The sequence below is a fragment of the Podarcis liolepis genome (genome assembly GCF_965112155.1).
Source record: "Podarcis liolepis genome assembly, chromosome: 1".
Classification (NCBI taxonomy): Eukaryota; Metazoa; Chordata; class Lepidosauria; order Squamata; family Lacertidae; genus Podarcis; species Podarcis liolepis.
Window position 1 is genome coordinate 71,189,613 of NC_139554.1, and position 19,075 is coordinate 71,208,687.

The 19,075-nt window shown below is 39.2% G+C and overlaps 1 protein-coding gene across 50 annotated transcripts in view; it reads right to left on the minus strand.

Moving 5' to 3' along the window:
• Nucleotides 1-2,212: 2,212 nt before the first annotated feature.
• The window catches only part of SOX6 (SRY-box transcription factor 6), a 458,084-nt gene continuing 441,221 nt past the window's right edge, over nucleotides 2,213-19,075 (minus strand). For all 50 annotated transcript variants that reach the window (XM_083477096.1, XM_083477104.1, XM_083477133.1 and 47 more), the window contains 2 exons: nucleotides 15,050-15,266; nucleotides 2,213-11,266 (listed from right to left, as the gene is read on the minus strand). In XM_083477096.1, the coding sequence (XP_083333222.1) occupies nucleotides 10,963-11,266; nucleotides 15,050-15,266 (521 nt within the window). In that variant the 3' untranslated portion in view covers nucleotides 2,213-10,962. The remainder of the gene's footprint in view (nucleotides 11,267-15,049; nucleotides 15,267-19,075) is intronic.

A 19,075-nucleotide genomic window follows, 5' to 3' on the forward strand; every position in this document is an offset into this window, starting at 1 on the left:
GGTACCACTTTAGCTAATGGGGCCTCCTGCTGCTGCTGCTGCTGCTGCTGCTGCTGCTGCGCCACTGCTAAATTTCTGTTCTCATCTTGAAGCAAAGTTCTTAACCCGAGTAGTACTATTTCTGGGTTAGCGGAGTCTGTAACCTGAAGCATCTGTAACCTGAGGTACCACTGTAAATAGGCCTGGGTGATGGATTGATAAATCGCCCTGGACCAGTATGAGGGGCAGACCACAATGGCGGCTTTACTCAGCAGTGAAACCGCCACCGCACTTGACACCCTCCAGCTGGCTCTGGAGGCAGAGGGACTCGGGAGCAGCAGTGGTTTCACCAGCGATATACTGCTGAGTGAAGCCACCATCTCACTCTGCCCTCTTACTGGCAGAGGGATAAAAAAGCTGCATCAGTGAGGCGCTGATACAGCTTGTTCCTTGCTCCGCTTCTTTAAACTGCTTGGCTGAGGAGCGCACAAGCCAGTGGTGGGGTGGGGGCTCCGTGAAACTGCTCTGCTGAGGGGTGTGTGATTGCCACTCCCCTCAATCAAGCAGTTAAGAGAGTCCCCAACCTGCTGCTGGCTCGTGAGAGCCAGTGGTGAGGTGAGGGCTCCATTAAAGTACTCCCACTCCCCTGCCTCTGATGCTTCTCTGGCTTGCATGCAAGCCGGAGAAGTAGTGGGGCTTCCTCAGCTGGGGGGCAGGATGCCTTCTGAGGTGTTGGAGTTATTCAGCTGGGGGGTGGCGACAGAAGGCCTCTTCCACCCCCCAGCTGAGCAGATCAGCGAAGCCCCGATGCTCCTTGGCTTGCACGTGAGCCTGAGAGGCATTGGGGCTCACTCACCGTGTAGGGCTGGGCCATATACCGGTATTTAGCTGCTGATATATCATGATGTTGAAAACAAGGTATCACCCAGCGCTAGCACTAAATTAAATCATCAGAGGGTGAGCTGTTGTGCTAATCATAGTGGCAATTTGCTTAGCTATTTTCCCCATTGGACTTTCAAGATGAGACATGAATCCCAAACTCATTAGGCAAGATTCACTGAAAACCTTACCTACAAGCAGTGGGAAATTCCTCTAAACTTGATAGTCCCTGAAAGCAATTAGAAGATCTTTTCAGTTAAAAAGTAGAGAGCAAGGGAAAGAGACCCCTTACATTTTTTAAAATGATAAGCATGTGAAGCTGCCCCATGGAAGAAGCCATTTGCTCTCTTGCTCTCTCTCTCCCCCCCCCCCCTTTTATAAAGCATTTGATGAAAGTGATTTAGTATTCCTGTGTTTGCTTGGTTTCCAAGTATGGTGCTGCTTTGCCTATTTTTGTTTTGCTTTGCCTTGCTACTGCTTGCAGTTTTTCTTTTGAGAATGGAGTAGTTATTATTTTTCTGATGCCTTCATGGTTTTGAGCTTTTTAGTTTGGATGTTAGTAGTTGCTTAAAATATGGTTGATCAGATGGTTGCAAGCTGCTTTGGGGGCATCTTTGATGATGAAAAACTGGTATAAATAATTTAAATAAATAAACAAAGGATAGCAATTAACCATGTAATAACTGTGTTTTGACCTTGGGCTTTTTATTTAAGTAGGTGTGTCAGTTGTGCTATATCATTTTAGACAATCATCATGATTGTCCCTCCTACACTTGGTCCTAAAAAAAATAACTGGAGGAAGTGGGCTAAAATCTCCTGTCAGAATTGTCAACTATTATTATGGGACACCTGAATGTACTTCATTGTTTTCCCATGAGGACACAAAGAACTGCTAATAAAAATATTATATAGGGGTTATACTGTTTGGGCCAAAGGCAATATGGTGTTACTGTGCTCATATTTTCTGGTTCAGTTAGTTTGTCTAGTGAGGCTGTAAGAGAAATGAAAATGAAGGGGGTAACAAAGAGATAACTTTTATTCTGTTCCATTCCTATTTGGTAATTTTGAAATACCCATCTCATATAGGGTTACTTTACAAGCCTTTCCTGCTTACACATCACACACTACGACTTGAGCTTAGCGAGCCAAAGTTCGAAAACCAAACTTCTGATGTGACATGAGAAAGCAATAAGTAGACTGACAATGAGCACGGAGGGAGGTGAGCCTGCTCAGAAGGAATTGGTCACTTGATGTGCAGGGCCTTTTCTCGCGAGCAGCTCCTTGGGATCTGAAGCGGACTGTTACGTATAGAAAGAACAGAATAGGCTGCACAGAAAAAGCCACACACATATCATAAAACAAAATTTATCTTTAATCTGTAAGTGTCAACAGCAGTACAAAAGATGGAGTGATGGTGAATAGATTAAGGGTAGAGAGGACAGTCTTGAGGTAAATGAGCATAAATAGGCAGTCTTATAGACACTCCCCTGAGGGGTCAGAACCCCTTATCATGGCATATGGTATCACCCAATGATGACATGTTTAACATATCAGGAAAGCACCTTGTGCAAAAAAAAAAAAAGAAAGGAAGGAAGGAAAAAGGAAAAAAATCCCCTCAAATATGGTAAGGTGCCAACATACACCAGAATATACGATATAAAGACAGTCTTTTTTCAGTTTTGTCTTTTCCATTAATTTCTGAGGAGAGGAGAAGACTCTTAAAAGTACCACTGAAAAATTATTTAATATTTAATTTACCTCACGTCAATACTGCACAACAAAATCCAAGAAATCGGTTTATGCTATGAAGCAAAGCTAAGAATGATTCGTTCCCCCCCGCTTAAATTAAGAGCACAGATACTTTAAAAAAATCAACATCCTTAGCAAACTTTTTTCTTTTCTTTTTAAACTGCTTCAAGAGGAGAGTGTGAGAGAGATGTAATGGCAACCTTTTAAGTTCATTTAAAAACTTTACACTGGACTGTACAAGATTTATTTTGATAAACTATTTACATTTTCAGACTTTTAAAACATATTCAAAGCAGCAATAGACACTAGGGTTTGTTTGTTTTTTCTCTACATGCCCAAATAATTACCAGCCCTGGGCCCAGATAGGTACCTGCACTGTATATAGAATTTCTACACGGAAAACTTGCCAGTAAAAAAAAAAAAAAATGCTTGTGGGTGTAGAATCAGCAGCCCTAGCATCATAAGAGCCACACCCACAGTGTTGCTATAGGAACCAAAGCATAGTACCTTGACAAAGGGAGTCTCAGTTGTCCCCCAACAACTCTACACAAAAACTTTACACTTTGAAACAGCAGCTAGCATGTCAGTCCAGCATGTCAGTGAATTGTGCTGATTAAATTAACATAGAATACAATCTCACAATATACATCACAAACAAATTACAATGTCAGGAAAGAAAAGAGTTACAGTAAGATAAGTTATGTAGTAACAGCTTATAAGCTTGTCTTAACGTAATAAAAACATTTGTACATGGCAAATACAATAATGAAGGAACAGAAATACTAAAACATTCGGAAATTTGCTACAGGCTGATGAAGGGTACAAGGGAGGTGGGGGCAGGAAAAACAACCCTGTGCTTTTGAGAAAGCAAAACACAAATGACAAAGGAAGACAATACGGAGAATGCACACGAGCAGGTCTGCAATGTGCAGCATAGAAACAGTTAAATATTTGCACATTCCCCAAACTTTTTTGAGAGCACCAAGGACCTCACTTGTGGTTTTTGAAGAAAGCAGAAGTTATAAAGCAAACTGTGTCACTAAGCTGCTTTATAACTTTCATATTGCCATAAATACCAATTGGAAACGTTTTCCTTTCACACATATGCCCCAGACCCACCCTCCTCTTTGAAAACAATGAGTGAACTATCTCAGAGTATCATTTTGTCAGCTCTTAAAACTTAAATCTTGGACAAGTTATTCAGAGGGAAGGTATGTAGTCTAATAGCATAAATCTGGATATAAAGAAAAAAGATACCAACCCACTTAGGTAAATATTTTTTGTTTTGCGTTTTGCATTCTAACATGGAACTGTGGCATTACAGTATATCAAACATGTTGTCCAAGAACTGCAGAGAAAAATGGTTGATAATAAAAGGAAATGGGGGGGCAGTGGGGGGAGGAGGCGGAAAGTAAGAGTTTGAGAAAAAGAGTAAGTGCCTTTTGTAAAAGAAAATCAAATGAGGTCACATGTTAGTCTTTAAACAGGACATGCTTAAGTGCCAACTTCAGTCTTTAAACACACATGCAAACGTCTAGGATCTGAGACTATTTTTTTTAAATTGAAAATATGAAATACTCTATTATTACATTCTACCAGCTGCATTCTAGAGCAGTTGTTGGTACTGAAGATCCAGTCCAGATAGACACATATAATTCTGCTCAGCTTTAAACATATACCTAACTCTTTTGGACTTTGGTAGAATGGCTCGGTTGCTTTACGCTAAACTGGTGCCTGAGGCTAAGATCTTCATACCACCTTCTCTAAAGTAGCACCATGGGCTTCCATTGGGACTACTCCAGAATGTGTGGCTTGAAGATTCCAGCATTAAGTGCTTTCCTGAATTGGAGCGTTGTAGCGTTTTCTTACTGGGAAGTTATTTTCAGTGAAGTAGAAAAAAATGTCAGGTTTTAATAAGACGAAGAGCAACATTAGGTACAGTAGGATATCATGCTTTAACTTTGTATTAGGGGATGCTTGCATTTACACAATCATTGTTTCATTTACACAGTCGTTTAAACAATCACTGTTCTCAAGTTACTGCTTTACATAACATGCACCCACCTATCGAGTTGTTCCCCTGTTGTAATAGCATCCCCCTCTTTACGCTGCCTCTTGCACACTGATTCTGGATCAGTTGGCAATCCCACAGCTTCCCCCAAACTACATATCTGGGTACCCTCATACATTTACGTGGGAGGGGGTTCAGCTCAGTGACAAAGCACATGTATTGCATGTATAAGGTCCCAGGTTCAAACCCTAGCATCTCCAGTTTAAAAGTGTCAGTTAGCAGGAAAGGCAGAAGACTGCCTGTTCCCCTAGAGAGCTGCTGTCCACAGCATAAGGATAGATGTTTAAGGCTACAACTTATTTTCTTAGAAATGGGCCCTTTGATCAGAGCTATTTTCCTCTCTATAAGCATAAACCCTGTGGCATTGTGTTTTATTAAGACTTTAGTTTGTATTGGTAAAATATCAAGTCAATTTAACTATTTACTTTTTCAAACATGCCGATATTATTCCACACCAAACACAGATCCGAAGCAGTTTAGTGTTAACTGGCATCGCTTACAAAGGCCTTCCAGAGCATCATTTGTTCATATGTGTATTTATTTACTTAGTTTGTCATTCACATTGACACATTTTTTACTATTCACATTGGTTGCTTTCAGACAAAATCTAAGAACGTCCATCAGATTCACTTGGAATCAAGCTGCAAATTATGAAGCAAATTGAGCCCAAACTAAACTAGAAATCTGGCACTTAAGTAAACCAGTTCTTAAGCCAGTTGCTTTTTACAGTAACTCTAATTACATGGGAGGAGGGAATGAAATATATCTGGGTGGTATATTTTGAGGAGATAAGCCATTCAGTGATGAATTATACTATTTCGTTTACTTCTGAGGAATTTTATAGAACTGCATTGGCAAAAGTGTCAGAGAATTAGCTGTTGCTTCAGCCTGCAACAACAGTGTCACATCATGGCTCCAATCAAGAGAAAGTTATGTTTCATTTATTAAATTCAGTAGGACTTGTCAGTTATAACTAACTTGCCCCGTTTATTTAAATGGGAATGTAAATGTCATTTACATCCTTTCACTTGGCTGAAGTAATAGGCTGTAGTGCTGCCCAAGAGGAATAGACATTCCACATCCTATGTACTAATTTGCTGATGCAGCAATCCTGAAGAGCAGACTATTAGGCTGTATCTCTCTGACTAGTATTTTATTAGTCCCAATAACTATGATGCTACTACCAGAGAGTGAAGACAATGAGGATTGTTATTCCATAGCAGGGGTGGGCAACCTCTGACCCTCTGGAGACTGCAATCCAACTCCCATCAGGGCTGGGGCTCATGGGAGTTGTAGTCTGGCAAAATTTTGAGGGACCACAGGGATTCCTCACCCCTGTTCTATAAGCAGGTGAAATAGTTTGAAAGGTTAAGTGTTTATGAAATACAGGATTCCAATTTGAAGGAGGGCACAAGTGAGGCGACTTGCCATCCTTGCTACAGGTCCACAACACTGCTCTCGCACTGCAGGTGTAAATTCAGCATCTACATGAGGTACAGTGATTTGTCAGCATTTAATATGGACCAATGTACACTGATACAGAACAAAGTAAATACATAACTTATACTTCACTAGGTATCCATGAACAAAAAATAAAATTCTATTTCCTATGTTATATTTACACTTTAAGAAAAAACGAAGATGAGATGGTGACTAATCAAAAACTTTGTTTTGAGCTCCAATTAAGAATGGGGATAAATGTTTGTTTCCATATGATTGTCCTTCCTTGATTTTCTACTGACACTTTAGAGCCGATTTTGGCTAATAAATATAATACACTGTTTCTGCACTATTCAGAGTCAAATACATTTTTTTTTTTACCCAAACTGACCAACAAAGTAGCTTTCTACCCTCTGCTGATTCATGAAGAGCCATTCATTGTCAAGAATGCACCTTTAAGTTTTGGAGCATCAACACAGATGCAGGGCTGGAGCTAAAACAAAGTATTCATACATATAAGAATTTTGCATAAATAAATGAAATAACAAAGACATAAAAATGACTCAAATCCGGCAACTGTGAGGCAGGCCCACACGAGTCGAAACAGATGACTTTTGTTCATGTCGTTTTTGTACAACAGTTTCACATTAGTTAGAAGTGATAAAAAATACCATTTATATCCAGTGCTTATAACACTTACGAAATAACATCTGTGAGTGTGTGTTTTTGTACTATGAGCAAAATCAAGTTTCAGTCCTAAAGAACAGTCCTTTGTTCTCCGCCAGCCTGCAGAATATTATTTTGGCATGGTAATAAAATTTATAAAAAGAAATTAACCCACTAAACTAAATGTTTGCCTTTGTGCAAAAATAATTACAGAAAATACAATGTTAGCAATACAGCATTCTACCTATGCAACAAAAAAACCATGAAGAAATTCAGAGAAAAGAAATGAATTGTAGGGTGGAGAGAGATTTATAACAGGAGAAACCTGTAGAAAATTAATAAATAGTCATTCTTTAGGGAAAATGAGTACCTCCGCTCCAAACTACATGTATTAGAACACTTCAAATTTCCAAACAATTTTAATAAGAAATGATTTTCTTTTAGTACCTTAATTAGGTAAAGAGGACGCTCACCAGCTAATGACACAGCAAGTGCTTTTAACATCTCGGCTAGAACAGTTTTATTGCTTCAGCTGTAGACATGGGAACACTTTTCAAATAAATAGTAAAGAAAGATAAGTTTATTTTGGATTTAAAAATGGCTGCCAAAGCTTGATGAGAGTATTATATGTCAGAATAGTATTTGATCTTGTAAACATAGCAGTCCCTATTTGCTTGTCTGGGTTAAATTGTCTATTTTAATACTGCAAAAGCTGACTACCTCCAGCAGTTGCTTCTGAAAGCTGTCAAGGCATTAGTTTTCTTTACTAGCCGTGCAAGGTTGTATGATAATACTCATGCCAACACTCTGCACTGATATTGGTTATGTTTGTATGTCATGGTAAGCCACAAACCATGGTTTACTGTACACAAATGAACCATGCTGGGCTTCCTCCTGTCTAGTGCTGGATGGGAAAAACTGACTATCTCTGCCTTAGAATAACATCCAAGCTCAAAATAAAATAAAATAAACCATGATAGGAAAGCCAACAACAAACTGGCTTCACTTCTTGGTTTGTTCCAAGCACAACAAAACAAAATCTGTAATTCAGCCGCACAAGCAAAGGAACATTGATGATTAAATTTATATACTGCTTAATGCCAAAAAAAGGCTTCTGTTTCGAGCCAGAGATTATGGTTTGTTTCCTCTCAGTGCTAGCAGGGGGGAGCAAAGTACAAATGATTTGCTCACGCATTGTAAGCTATGGCCATTATGTTGGTTCTATTAATGAAAAGCCTTGAAGTCAAGGAAGTGAAAAATATATATAATGATCACAATATAATGAAAAATCTAACTGTATGTAAGCTAGATGCTAGACATTGCTGGCTATGGAAAGGGAAAGAACCCCATCTGACCTAGTCATAGAGTTGGAAGGGATCCTGAGGGTCATTCAGTCCAACCCCCTGCTCCATAAGCAAGGTTGTAGTTTGGGTTGCAATCCATGTTTTCAGAAGAATAGGTTCATGCCCACACATTTATTACATGCAGGCTTGGCTATCAAAGAAGGTGCAGAAATGTTTTTAGAAATCCTGGCACTCTTTCCCCTGAGCAAAGCTAGTAAGAGATGAGGCTACTCTTCCAGCCTTAAACATGGTATCTTTACACAAAGTGGAACTCTCAACACAACCCTGCTTCACAGAATTAATAGGCAGCACGGAATAGGCTGCTTAAATTGCATTTGCATGGTAGTGCTCCAGCTGGATTAGTAAATGATATCTGTGTGTCCAACACCACAGACCATTCATGTTGAGTTTCTGCTGGCATAGAGAAAATTGCACACAACTAGTTCAGTTCCTGGAGCGGTCACCACACAGATGTAAGGAAGCGTGGCTTCCACATCATGAACTATATGTAGGGTTGGCTTTATTCTTAGGACACAAATATTTTGTCCCTATAAAATTGCCATATTTCTGGAGTATATTAAAGATATAATGAAGTAAACAAAATTTTCAGAAAGAGCCTGATTCAATATTAGTGGCCTGATTCTAAACATACATATTTATGAGATGGTGTAATTTTCAGTAGAAAGTACTGATGAGGAGAATAAGTAGCTGAAACAGTAGACTCTGGCCTTGACCATGGGGCATAAAATTGATCAAATTCAAAATCTGGGGGCAAACTGACTTCCATTAAGACCTAGATTATTAACTCGGGAATGTTTTGTTCCCACCTCCCCTTGCTTCTTTATATATTTAACAAAATTATATATCAGAAATGAAATAAATAATTATAATTTCTACAGCATCTTTGACCTGAAGGCTTGAGAGAACTTCGCAAATATTGATCTGATATTGATACTATGCTTGGGAAATAGCTATTTTTTTGTCTTGTTTGTCAGGGAAGACTTGGAGCCCTCTAAATAGTTTTCTGCATGTTAGGTATGTATTTGTGCAACAATATGAAATCTACACATGTATAGTAAAACCATGTCAGTGAATGACAAAATAATAGGATGAGCTTGGAACTCTTTTTAGTTTTGTGAAACTAGCATTTGACACAGTTTATATGAGATAGTAAGATTTGTGTGGCTTTTCCTGTATAAAAATCATAGATGGGTATAGTAAATGGATCCTTTAGGTCGGCTATTGATATGGCAACATGTAGTACAGTATTCGAAACTATGACAGCTTTTAATTCAGAAACTCATGAGAAAGACTAGGTGAGATGTTGTATACTATGCAAAGTAAAGAGAACCTGAAAGGGATAATTTAGAACTGCTGTAGGGGAGCTTCAGGGCTTATGCAGACCCAGCTGGATTTTTGTTACTTTCTCCCCTTTGAACCACCATGATAACAATGTCACATCACAAATTGCTTCTGAAACATCTTCTCTCAGTTTCAAATTTGGTTCATACGAAGAGGTGGTGAATTTTGGTTCAGAAAACACAAGCCCTGATGCTTTATGGAACTAACTGGGTGCTTCTTTGGCTCCTGGCCTAAAAGTATAAAACAGACACATAGCACATGCATACTACGCAAATACTGAAAGCATCTGCATCCCTTTGTATCATAGTGTTTTCCCAAATGTTTTCGACACATATAAACATGATCTCCCATTTAAGCATATAGTTACCTTTCAGTATTAAGTTTCCTGCTATTTTAAGAAAACCACAGGTTTTTAGGGGGGAAAGGGGCATTTTATAAAGAAGTCAACAACAAACTGAAAATAATGCAAACGCAACAGTACTTTAAAATTTCTTCTTCTTTTTTTCAGTATGTGGACCCCTGACATTCTGGAATGAATACATTGTTAAGATAAAATGTAGTTAAGACTGAATGTAAGGGTTAAAAGCAAAGGGGCAGTGAAAGGATTTGGAGTTGGCCGTACATTCTTAAGACAGGCCTGTCTGTAGCTGGTGATCGCTCTTTTGTGCTTACATAATATTTTATACTGATGGTACATCAAGAGGCAGAAGCAATTGGGCAAGTGCATTGTGGAAATCATGTTCACTATTTTAAGAATATCCTGTCTCCAGATTCCTGAGTACTTTACCATTTTCTGGAAAAATTAGGCTTTTTTAAAAAGATATATAGATATTTTAAGATGCCAAAGGATTGTCTAAGACTTTACAGTGTCTCCCTTAAGACTTTTTTAAATGTTAAGATAGATTAAAAAGTTATGAAAGTTTGGCACATCAGAAGGTCAGCTATACATGTGGAGAAAAAAAATGGAATTTAGAGACCTTGTTTAAAAAAGATGAGCAAATACACACTGATGCACATGAGGACTTGTTCTGTTTCATGATAGGAAATTTGCACTTTTTTTGTTTTGTTTTTGTTTTCTAAAATAATTCAGAATAAAAACACATTCACAACCTGTAGGCTGGCACAGCATACCTGAGTGAGAATGTAAAACCCCCGTTTAAAACAGTAACTTAAAACCTTTTTCTCAGCATCCAGGAGGAGAAAAAAAAAATAGACAAAAAAGGAAAGACTTGTAAGACAGCTATTGATTTGTATAAGTTTTCAAGTCCCAATGTCTGATACTTAATGTCTTCACCTAAATTTTAAAAAAAGTTCATGAAAATTAGGGAACAATCTGTGTCACACATTAAGAAACATTTAAGACCATTCTGCAGATGTAACTGTAGGAGCCACACATGCATGCAGGCTCATTTAAGAACTTTTTGTTCAAAAAAAAAAAAAAAAAGTCAGAGTACTTTAATTCAGCAGACATCCTCAGTTGGCAGTGACAGCCTCATGGGCTTCATTTTCACTGCTATAGTCTGATTTGGGGTCATCCTCAAAGTCCTCATACATTTCCATCTCGTCTTCCCCATTAATCATTTCATTTCCAGCAAGGCTCCCGCTGTCCGTCTTCATGCTGTAAGTGCTCTGAATGACAGGGATGCTGGGCTCAGGGCTAGCCGAGGTGCTGGAGCAATCAGATGTCATCTGAGGCGATGGTGTAGTAGTTGCCATAGTAATAGCACCAGGATAGACCACACCCGTCCCTGTGGTGATTGGAATCTGAGGCTGCTGCCTGCAGGAAAAGACAAACATGGGAAAGATTTCCTTGAGTTTGTATAAGAAGTGAGTGTCTGTCATTTTGACAGAAGGTGCAGCAGTCACCTTTCAGACTGCTGGTTCAGGCTAAAGGCCCATCTAATCCTGCATGCTGTTCTCACAGTGGTCCAACTAGATGCCTACACCAAGTCTTTAAGAAGACCTGAGCGCAACAACACTCTCCCCACTTGTGCTTCCCAGCAACTGATAGCCAGATGCATAATGCCTTTGCAGTGGAGTTAAATATAACCACTAATACCCAATATGCTCCTTGAATTTGTCTAATCTTTTAAAGTCCCCCAAGTTGGTGGCCGGCATTACATCTTGTGGGAAGTGATTTTGGTAGTGTCTTCCATGCTTCTGACTCTTGTGTCCTAACCCTAAAACACTGAATCATACTGATTTCATTGAGGACATGCTTCCTTGCACATTATAATTAACAATAAACAAAAAGCTGGATAATAATTAAGTATATATTTTATTGATTAGAAGTTATTTATAATAAATTTCCTCTCCAAATGGAAACCTTCAAAGCACTGAATAAAAACTGATGATTATTTCTATACTGCTTCCCAAAGCAATAAAGTCAAGCCTTTCTACATGCCTGACAATATGTTAAAAACTTACAAAATGTAGAAAAGTAACTATCATTAAAACAAGACAATTGAAACAGCCAATATTACAGTGGAGAGACATGATTAATACACCCTCATCACAATCAAACTGAGTTTGTGAATAAATTTTAGTTCTATAGTTTCACACAGGAGCCTTTTCATTGAGGTATGGTAACTGGCATTAGTTAGCAGTAGAGTGCTGAGAGACAGAAATGTTCTCTTGGTGGTTTGTGAATGCTGCTGTTTTCAATATTGGATTTATATCTATTTATTCTCTTGCAAGAAATGAACCACTTATCCTGTGCAAACAGGAGAAGGGCATTGCTGGCATATAACACACTGGAATACGTGCAGGGTAGTTTCCTAGTACAGTACAGTACAGTACAGGGGGGAAATTGCCTACACAGTATTTCAGGTTTGTCTAAGCACCATATAAGTGATCCATGGGGTGGGGGGGGTGATATTCATAGCTGTCTTTTTTTTTTAACAAAACCACTTAAATGTTTAATTTGGAAATAGTAATTTGGATTAGGGAACAGCACACAATTACTGAGACTTAATTCAGCTGCATTTGAGAAAATCTCATAGATGCTACATCCTTTGAAACATAGAAGCCAAATAGAATAACATTAACATCAGATCTCATAAAAGTGCTTACTGCATATATTTCTGACACAGTGGTGTGGTTTTATTGCCTAATTCAAAATAGTAGTTCAAAAGCATTTAGAACACGTGTGCATTTTTTGTGAGCATTAATATTGGGAAGGCTTTTAAGATACAAATAATACAGTTTTCCCCAGTATCTTAAAAAGTACAAAATGAAAAATCTCAAGAGCCCCTCACACAGGGAGCAGGGCTCTACCTTCCCCACCCACCAATGTGAATGAGCTTTAGGGTGGGCACCTCCGGGAGGAAAGTCTACTGAATCCAGCAAAGTCCTTGTGCGCACATAATGACTTTGTAAAGAAAACTCTCTCCTTCCTCCCATCACCCTGTGTGCCTCCTGAACACGCACCCCTGAGTCTGTTTTGGAGGAGAACCCCCAAAGTAGATTTGGGAGAGAGAGGGGAAGTTCTGTTGCAGAATTGAAAACTTTCCCATTTATGCAATGACATTGTTGGGCACAACTCCCAGGCTATGTCTGAGCTGCTCAGCCCATCTCTACTCATGAAGCACCAGCTAGAAAGCATGCCTATCCTGGACTGGGCCAGGGCAAATCACAATGAATTTGATTCATCGGGTCTAGAAGTTCCAGGTCAAATGCCATAGTTGGGTGGTGGCTGATTAAGAGAGCAGGAAGTTGCCACTGGAACATGCTTTTCAAACAGTGGTATATGATGCGAAAAGATGTGCAGAATGGTGATTCATAAATCTGGATGTTCACTTATCCAGCTCTTACTCAACTTCCTTGCCTCTCCCACATCATTTCCTATCAGATCCGTTTACCTTTCAGTTCTTGTGTACTAGCTCCTTTAACTGCAGGAAGCCTCACCTCCTTATACCAGATCATCACACATGCACACATATACATTTCCATGTGCAAGCACTGCTGCCCTTGTCCTGCACTAGTCAGAACCATTCTTATTCCCTTCTTCACCCTCAATAAGCTTTACTCTTTCACTGGATAATCTGGCTACAGTAGCAATGCCCTTAAGTAAAAGAGGGTGTGTGGCTGATGGGTTGAATATCTGAAACTCAATTCCCAAATAGTTTCTTGGCTGCCTAAAGTCAGCCAACTATGTTTCAGGATAAGGTACATAGGCCTATTGCCTCATCATATTTCAAGATATCTAACCCTCATCATATTTATGGATATCAAAAACTGATTTGGGCAGAAACCCGCACTGCTGCAGGCTATACCACAAAATAATTGACTGCAACGTGTGTCTTGCATGCCAAGCCAGAAACAAGGCACAGAACCAAGCAGTCAAGGTCAATTATCTGGTTGCGAAGCCCACAAGAAAAGAATAGTATTATGATTAGAGGACTGAACAGAACATTGTGAATTTAGAAGGGCTGGCAAGAGAAGCTGCTTTCTTAAATTGCCAGAAACCCCCGTGTGTGGCACCAAGCATCCAGCAATTTTGTTTGTGTGTTTATAAGACACTGGCAGAGATAAACCTATTGAGTGACAATTGTTCTAGTGAATGTCTGGCCTGAGACTGAAGATATATCACAGCACTGCATGCTGCTTAAAAGTCCAAGATGGCACATAAGAGATTCATTGAATGCATATATTGAATGCATATATATGGTTTCATTCCTGGGACTCAGATGTTAGATCCGCCCACCCTGCAGCCCGAGAAATTCAAAGACAGTGCTGAATACAGCAGAGTCAAAAACATGGTGCTACAAACTGAAAAATACATGAGGAGTATGTCATACTTGCCCCCAGCTGCATACCCAGAGACTCAAAGCTTAAGCAGATTGCAGCCCTTTTTCACTCCATATGCAAACAGCGGGCATCCTAGATTTGCATGGGACTATGGGAGAAAAGGCTGCAATGTGGAAAAGTTGGGGTGGGGGATAATTGTATATTCTTTACTCATTTTAATGGTGTATTACAACTATTAAATGAATTTCCAGTGTCATGTTGGTGCTTCTGTTCAGTAATTGACTACTCATATGGCCGCTACTGCTTCTGCCCTCACTCTACAGGCAAAAGAGAAAATGATGTGCGTGTACTGAGTCTGGATTCCAGGAAATGTTAATAATGGACATCCTTCTTTGTAAGGGGAAGATTTAACTTTGCTGCAGTAAGTCCCAGCTTCAGCAGCAGCAAACTACTTGTAAAAATTGGTAATGGAATAAATTTAAAGGGAAGGGGTTTGTTTTACACTTTTTCCAAGGACATTTTCACACTATTTTGCTTTATCAGCTTTAGGGAGAAGGTCGGGGGGAGGGGTTGATACCTGTTTAAAAGCAAAGAAAAAGCCAATGGTTCCCAGCTAATGGATTTGTAGGAGTCTTGTGGGTAGGTTACCAGATGGCTGTCAAAGACAGGGAACCACAATAGACTAAAAAGAGTTTAAATATTTGGGTCACGGGCTATGATTAATAAGTGAATCTTAAACAAGAGTCCCAATCTCACAGGAAGTAAAACTATATAGCAACTGCTGGATTTGACACATAAACCTTCCACCTACCCTACAGTAAAAAATTGTCTCATCTCCTGCCTTCGAGATCTCATCAGTTGTTTATATTCTCCAATACGCAGTTTCTTGCCGTCGACAATGCAGGTGCGTTTTGGTCTGGGTTTATATTTGTAATTAGGATACTTCTCTAGGTGGATTTTACTTAGCCGTGCTTGCTCTTCATAGTAAGGTTGTTTCTCTTGGTTTGACATAGATTTCCAGCGGGAGCCTGCACAGAAAAAGATATTAGTGAGCTCTAAGTTTATTTGTTGGATAATTCCACTTAACGCTCCTTTCTGCCACAGTTCACCTTTCAATGCATCAAGCAAGCCATCTCAGTTGACATTAAGAAAGCCTCTCCTCCTACTAGAGGCAAGGAGTTGTGAGCGGGAGCCGGTTCCCGTATTCGGCCCCCTGCGTCAGTTATTAGGTTAATTGGGCTGGCTTGGAGGCGGGGTTTAGTCACATTTGAACGGCCGCTTCCTGAACTCATCGGATCACCCGCCCACCCTCCCTTTAGGTCATATCTATGCTTTTGACCTTGCTATGGACTTTGGTTGGTTGCCTTGGTTGCCCAGGGGGCCTGGTAGGAATTTTTAACCATTTGGCAAATTGGCACCAGCCTCTTGGTTTTTCGCCTACCTCGTAGCAAATCATCACAACTTTTCAGGTATTGGCTGTTAGGCATTGGAATAAGTGTGGTGTGTTGGAGGGCAGGTTGTGGCCATCACGTACCCCTCCCCTTGTTGGGTATTCCGTTAAAGGAATCCGGCGGTCGTGGATCCTGTCAGATGCCCTGCTGGTGGATAGGGCCATGACACAACCCCCGGTGACATCAGGGGAAGCTTTCAGTTGTATTTGCATCAACAAGCTCCTCCCACTGGTTGTCAACTCTCGAATGACTCCTCGCTGTGCGGGGTGGAGTCATGTATGGATTGTTTGATCCAATGCTTTAGCCAATACCACTCACATGCTGTAACCAATAAACTTGTGGCCTTCTTTAGCCCATTAACCTAAAATACTTGTGTCCTTGTTCTTAGTTATCTCTAAGTGGGCGGTGGGTCCTCGACTCACAATTTGAAATCTACTTTTAGAGTGAGTGGTATGCTTAGTTCTGCAGTATGCTTAGTCTTCAGACATTTCACTAATATTCTATAAAGAGATTTTGCTTGAAAAACGTTTGTGAGTGTACTGTTGGAGAACTGGCCCCATTCACATTAAGGTTTCACTGTTTTTTGTATTTTTTTTGTTCACTCTTTCAAACAATCCAGGATTGTGTATTTGAAACTATAGCAAGTTCTTCACCTATTATTTGAACAAAAATCATTGATTCATGTATACATTGGTAGTTATTTCATTAAGAAACACTACCTGATATTTTTTTAAAAAAACACTGAATTACTAGCATAATCCCAATGGATTCTGTGCCTTTCTCAAACACCATATGGCAGACTGATTTTGAAACAAAAGGAACTTTAAACAGCAGTTTGAGATATGATAAGTCTGTGGCTTAAAAAGAAAAAACTGGCAAAAATCCCACTGGACACACTCAAGCTCTTGGGCACCCTGAAAGTGGATCAGTTATATTACTAGAATTGTGTTTCGTCATAACCTTTCTACTGATCTTAAATTTTTTTTTACCTTGCTCATGCATAATTCCCCAGCAAGAATTTAGCTTGTAAATTCATTATAATGAAACCATGACCTGAAATTTAGCAAAACTAGCTTATTCACAAAACTGGAAATGACCCTCTAACCATCTTAGTGTCCTTAATTTTGATGCCCTTTACTATAACTTTAGTTTATTATCAGCTCCTTGACCCTTGCAAATCCTATTAAACATTATAATTATCCAGCCAGATGCAATACATACACTTAGCTGTATTTGAAAGAAAGTGGAAAGTACATTCGCAATGCTCTTCACTACTTTAATTAATATAAACATTCAGCACAAACTGCACTAATAAAAGACAAAAATATATATAACAGTTTACATAGAAAGAAGAAAAGTATTCAGGTCTGTTGTATTGTTTATAGAGAGCTACCTAAACAGTGAAGAAAGAAGGGTGGTTTGTGTTGGGGGGGATTAAAAAGGAGCTTTCAGATGGTTAAAATGATTACAGCTGTGGTAAACGTGGGTGGAAGCTATTCTTTTACCACGAGCTTTTATACATCAACAAATGGAAAAGTTGTATAAATATTATCCAGAGTCAGCAATACTCTGTTGTCAGTTCTAATATTTCAGGCTTCTTTTTTGTCATTGTCCTGGAAAATGTGCAGAGATATTATATGTAAATTGACTCTCTCTCTCTCTCTCTCTCTCTCTCTCTCTCTCTCTCTCTCTCGCTTTGTGTGTGTGTGTGTGTGTGTGTGTGTGTGTGTGGTAGTAGCAGGGGAAGTCCTGGCAGGTTTTACCCCTCTTTAAAAAACATACGATTGCTGGCACTTCTGAAATATTTATACTGAATGTTTACATTTTAATGAATACTGTTACTATACTTGTAATGGGGGGGGGGTGTTTGTCAAAGAATACACACAAATAATATAGATTCCATAGAGTTGCCAAGACTGGAACAGTGCAGGTTTTATACAAAACTGAGAGGCTATTCATATAACTTACTAAAATAGTAGACAAATATGAGAGCTTCTATGTAAAACACTGAAAGTTTAAGAACAGAGTTATATTTATTTCTAGATATATATTTTTTACCTCTGAAAGGGGGAAAAAGCAAGTAAGAGAAACAGCTTTGTTACGTTGCAAGATAATGCACAAAGTATTGCAGGTGAGACCTGGTCGTTACTGTTCTCTGTCTGAGTTACATTTATAGACAAATATCAGTTTAATTTTTTCCCTCATTCTCATATACGTTTTTAATTCCTCTTTTGGGGCCTCCAATTCTTTGAAAAATCAACAGTTTTATTAGTGCGAGACAAAGCCTGAGCGCTGGCTAAATTTTACTTTTCTAGAGAATTAAAATAAACTTGACGTTAAGCTTTCTTTCTCAATACACTTTTGTTTATTATTTTTTTTACAATTAGTTCAATGAGAACCTAATGAACATTTAAATTCTATTAAACGTATTGACTATTTTACTCCCTGCCATGAAGACTTATATTTGCATGAGGTTAGATATTTTCCCTACATAACAAAGTTACCAACTTTGTCTTGCAGAATTTCCTAATACACCATGAATTCTAATAAAGGCTTGCAATAAAATACTGGCATAGTCCATGTATAAACTGAGTTCTTTAACTCGTATAGAAATCCAGTGTTTTTTATTTAAATAAATCTCATCTTCATAAATTTCTGTAGTAGTCTTAAGCTTGAGTACCTCTCTGTGCAATCCTATATATATCTATATATCTATATATCTATATATATATCTATATATCTATATCTATATATGCAGGTTTTGGTGTCTTCGGGTGTCTTCCCGTGTAAGAGTTGGGGTGTCTAGGCGACGTTTCGACGAGGCCTCACTCGTCATCCTCAGGCCGGTGCTTTCGGCTTCTTGCTAGCAGAGCGCGCCTCGAGCCTCCTGGGCCGGAGGATGGCCGGCAGGCAGCCCGGCAGCCCTTCTCCCGCCCGGCCCCGCAGCCAGTCCCCCGCCCCAACTCTTACACGGGAAGACACCCGAAGACACCAAAACCTGCATTCCTGTACCCGTGAAAATCTACGAAAGCAAATATCTATATATATATATATATATATATATCTGCTCAGAACTAAGCTCCATTGAGTTCAATGGGACTTACTTCCTGCAAGTGTGCATAGACTTGCAGCCTTAGTTTTAAATTACGGTAATCAGTGTAGTTTTTAATCAATCAGAGGACAATGAACATAGCAACTCTCCTATGGAAAGGCAAAACATTCTAACAGCAAAGGGCATATAGGAGTTGTTTGCTGTTCCATATCTAACTCCTAGTGTTCCCTCCCACATTTGCAGTGTTCTGGAGTTCAGTAACTTGATTCAATCAACAATTCTAAGAAATTATTCCCTCTCACCATTCATAATCTGCATATAAAATTGCAAAGCA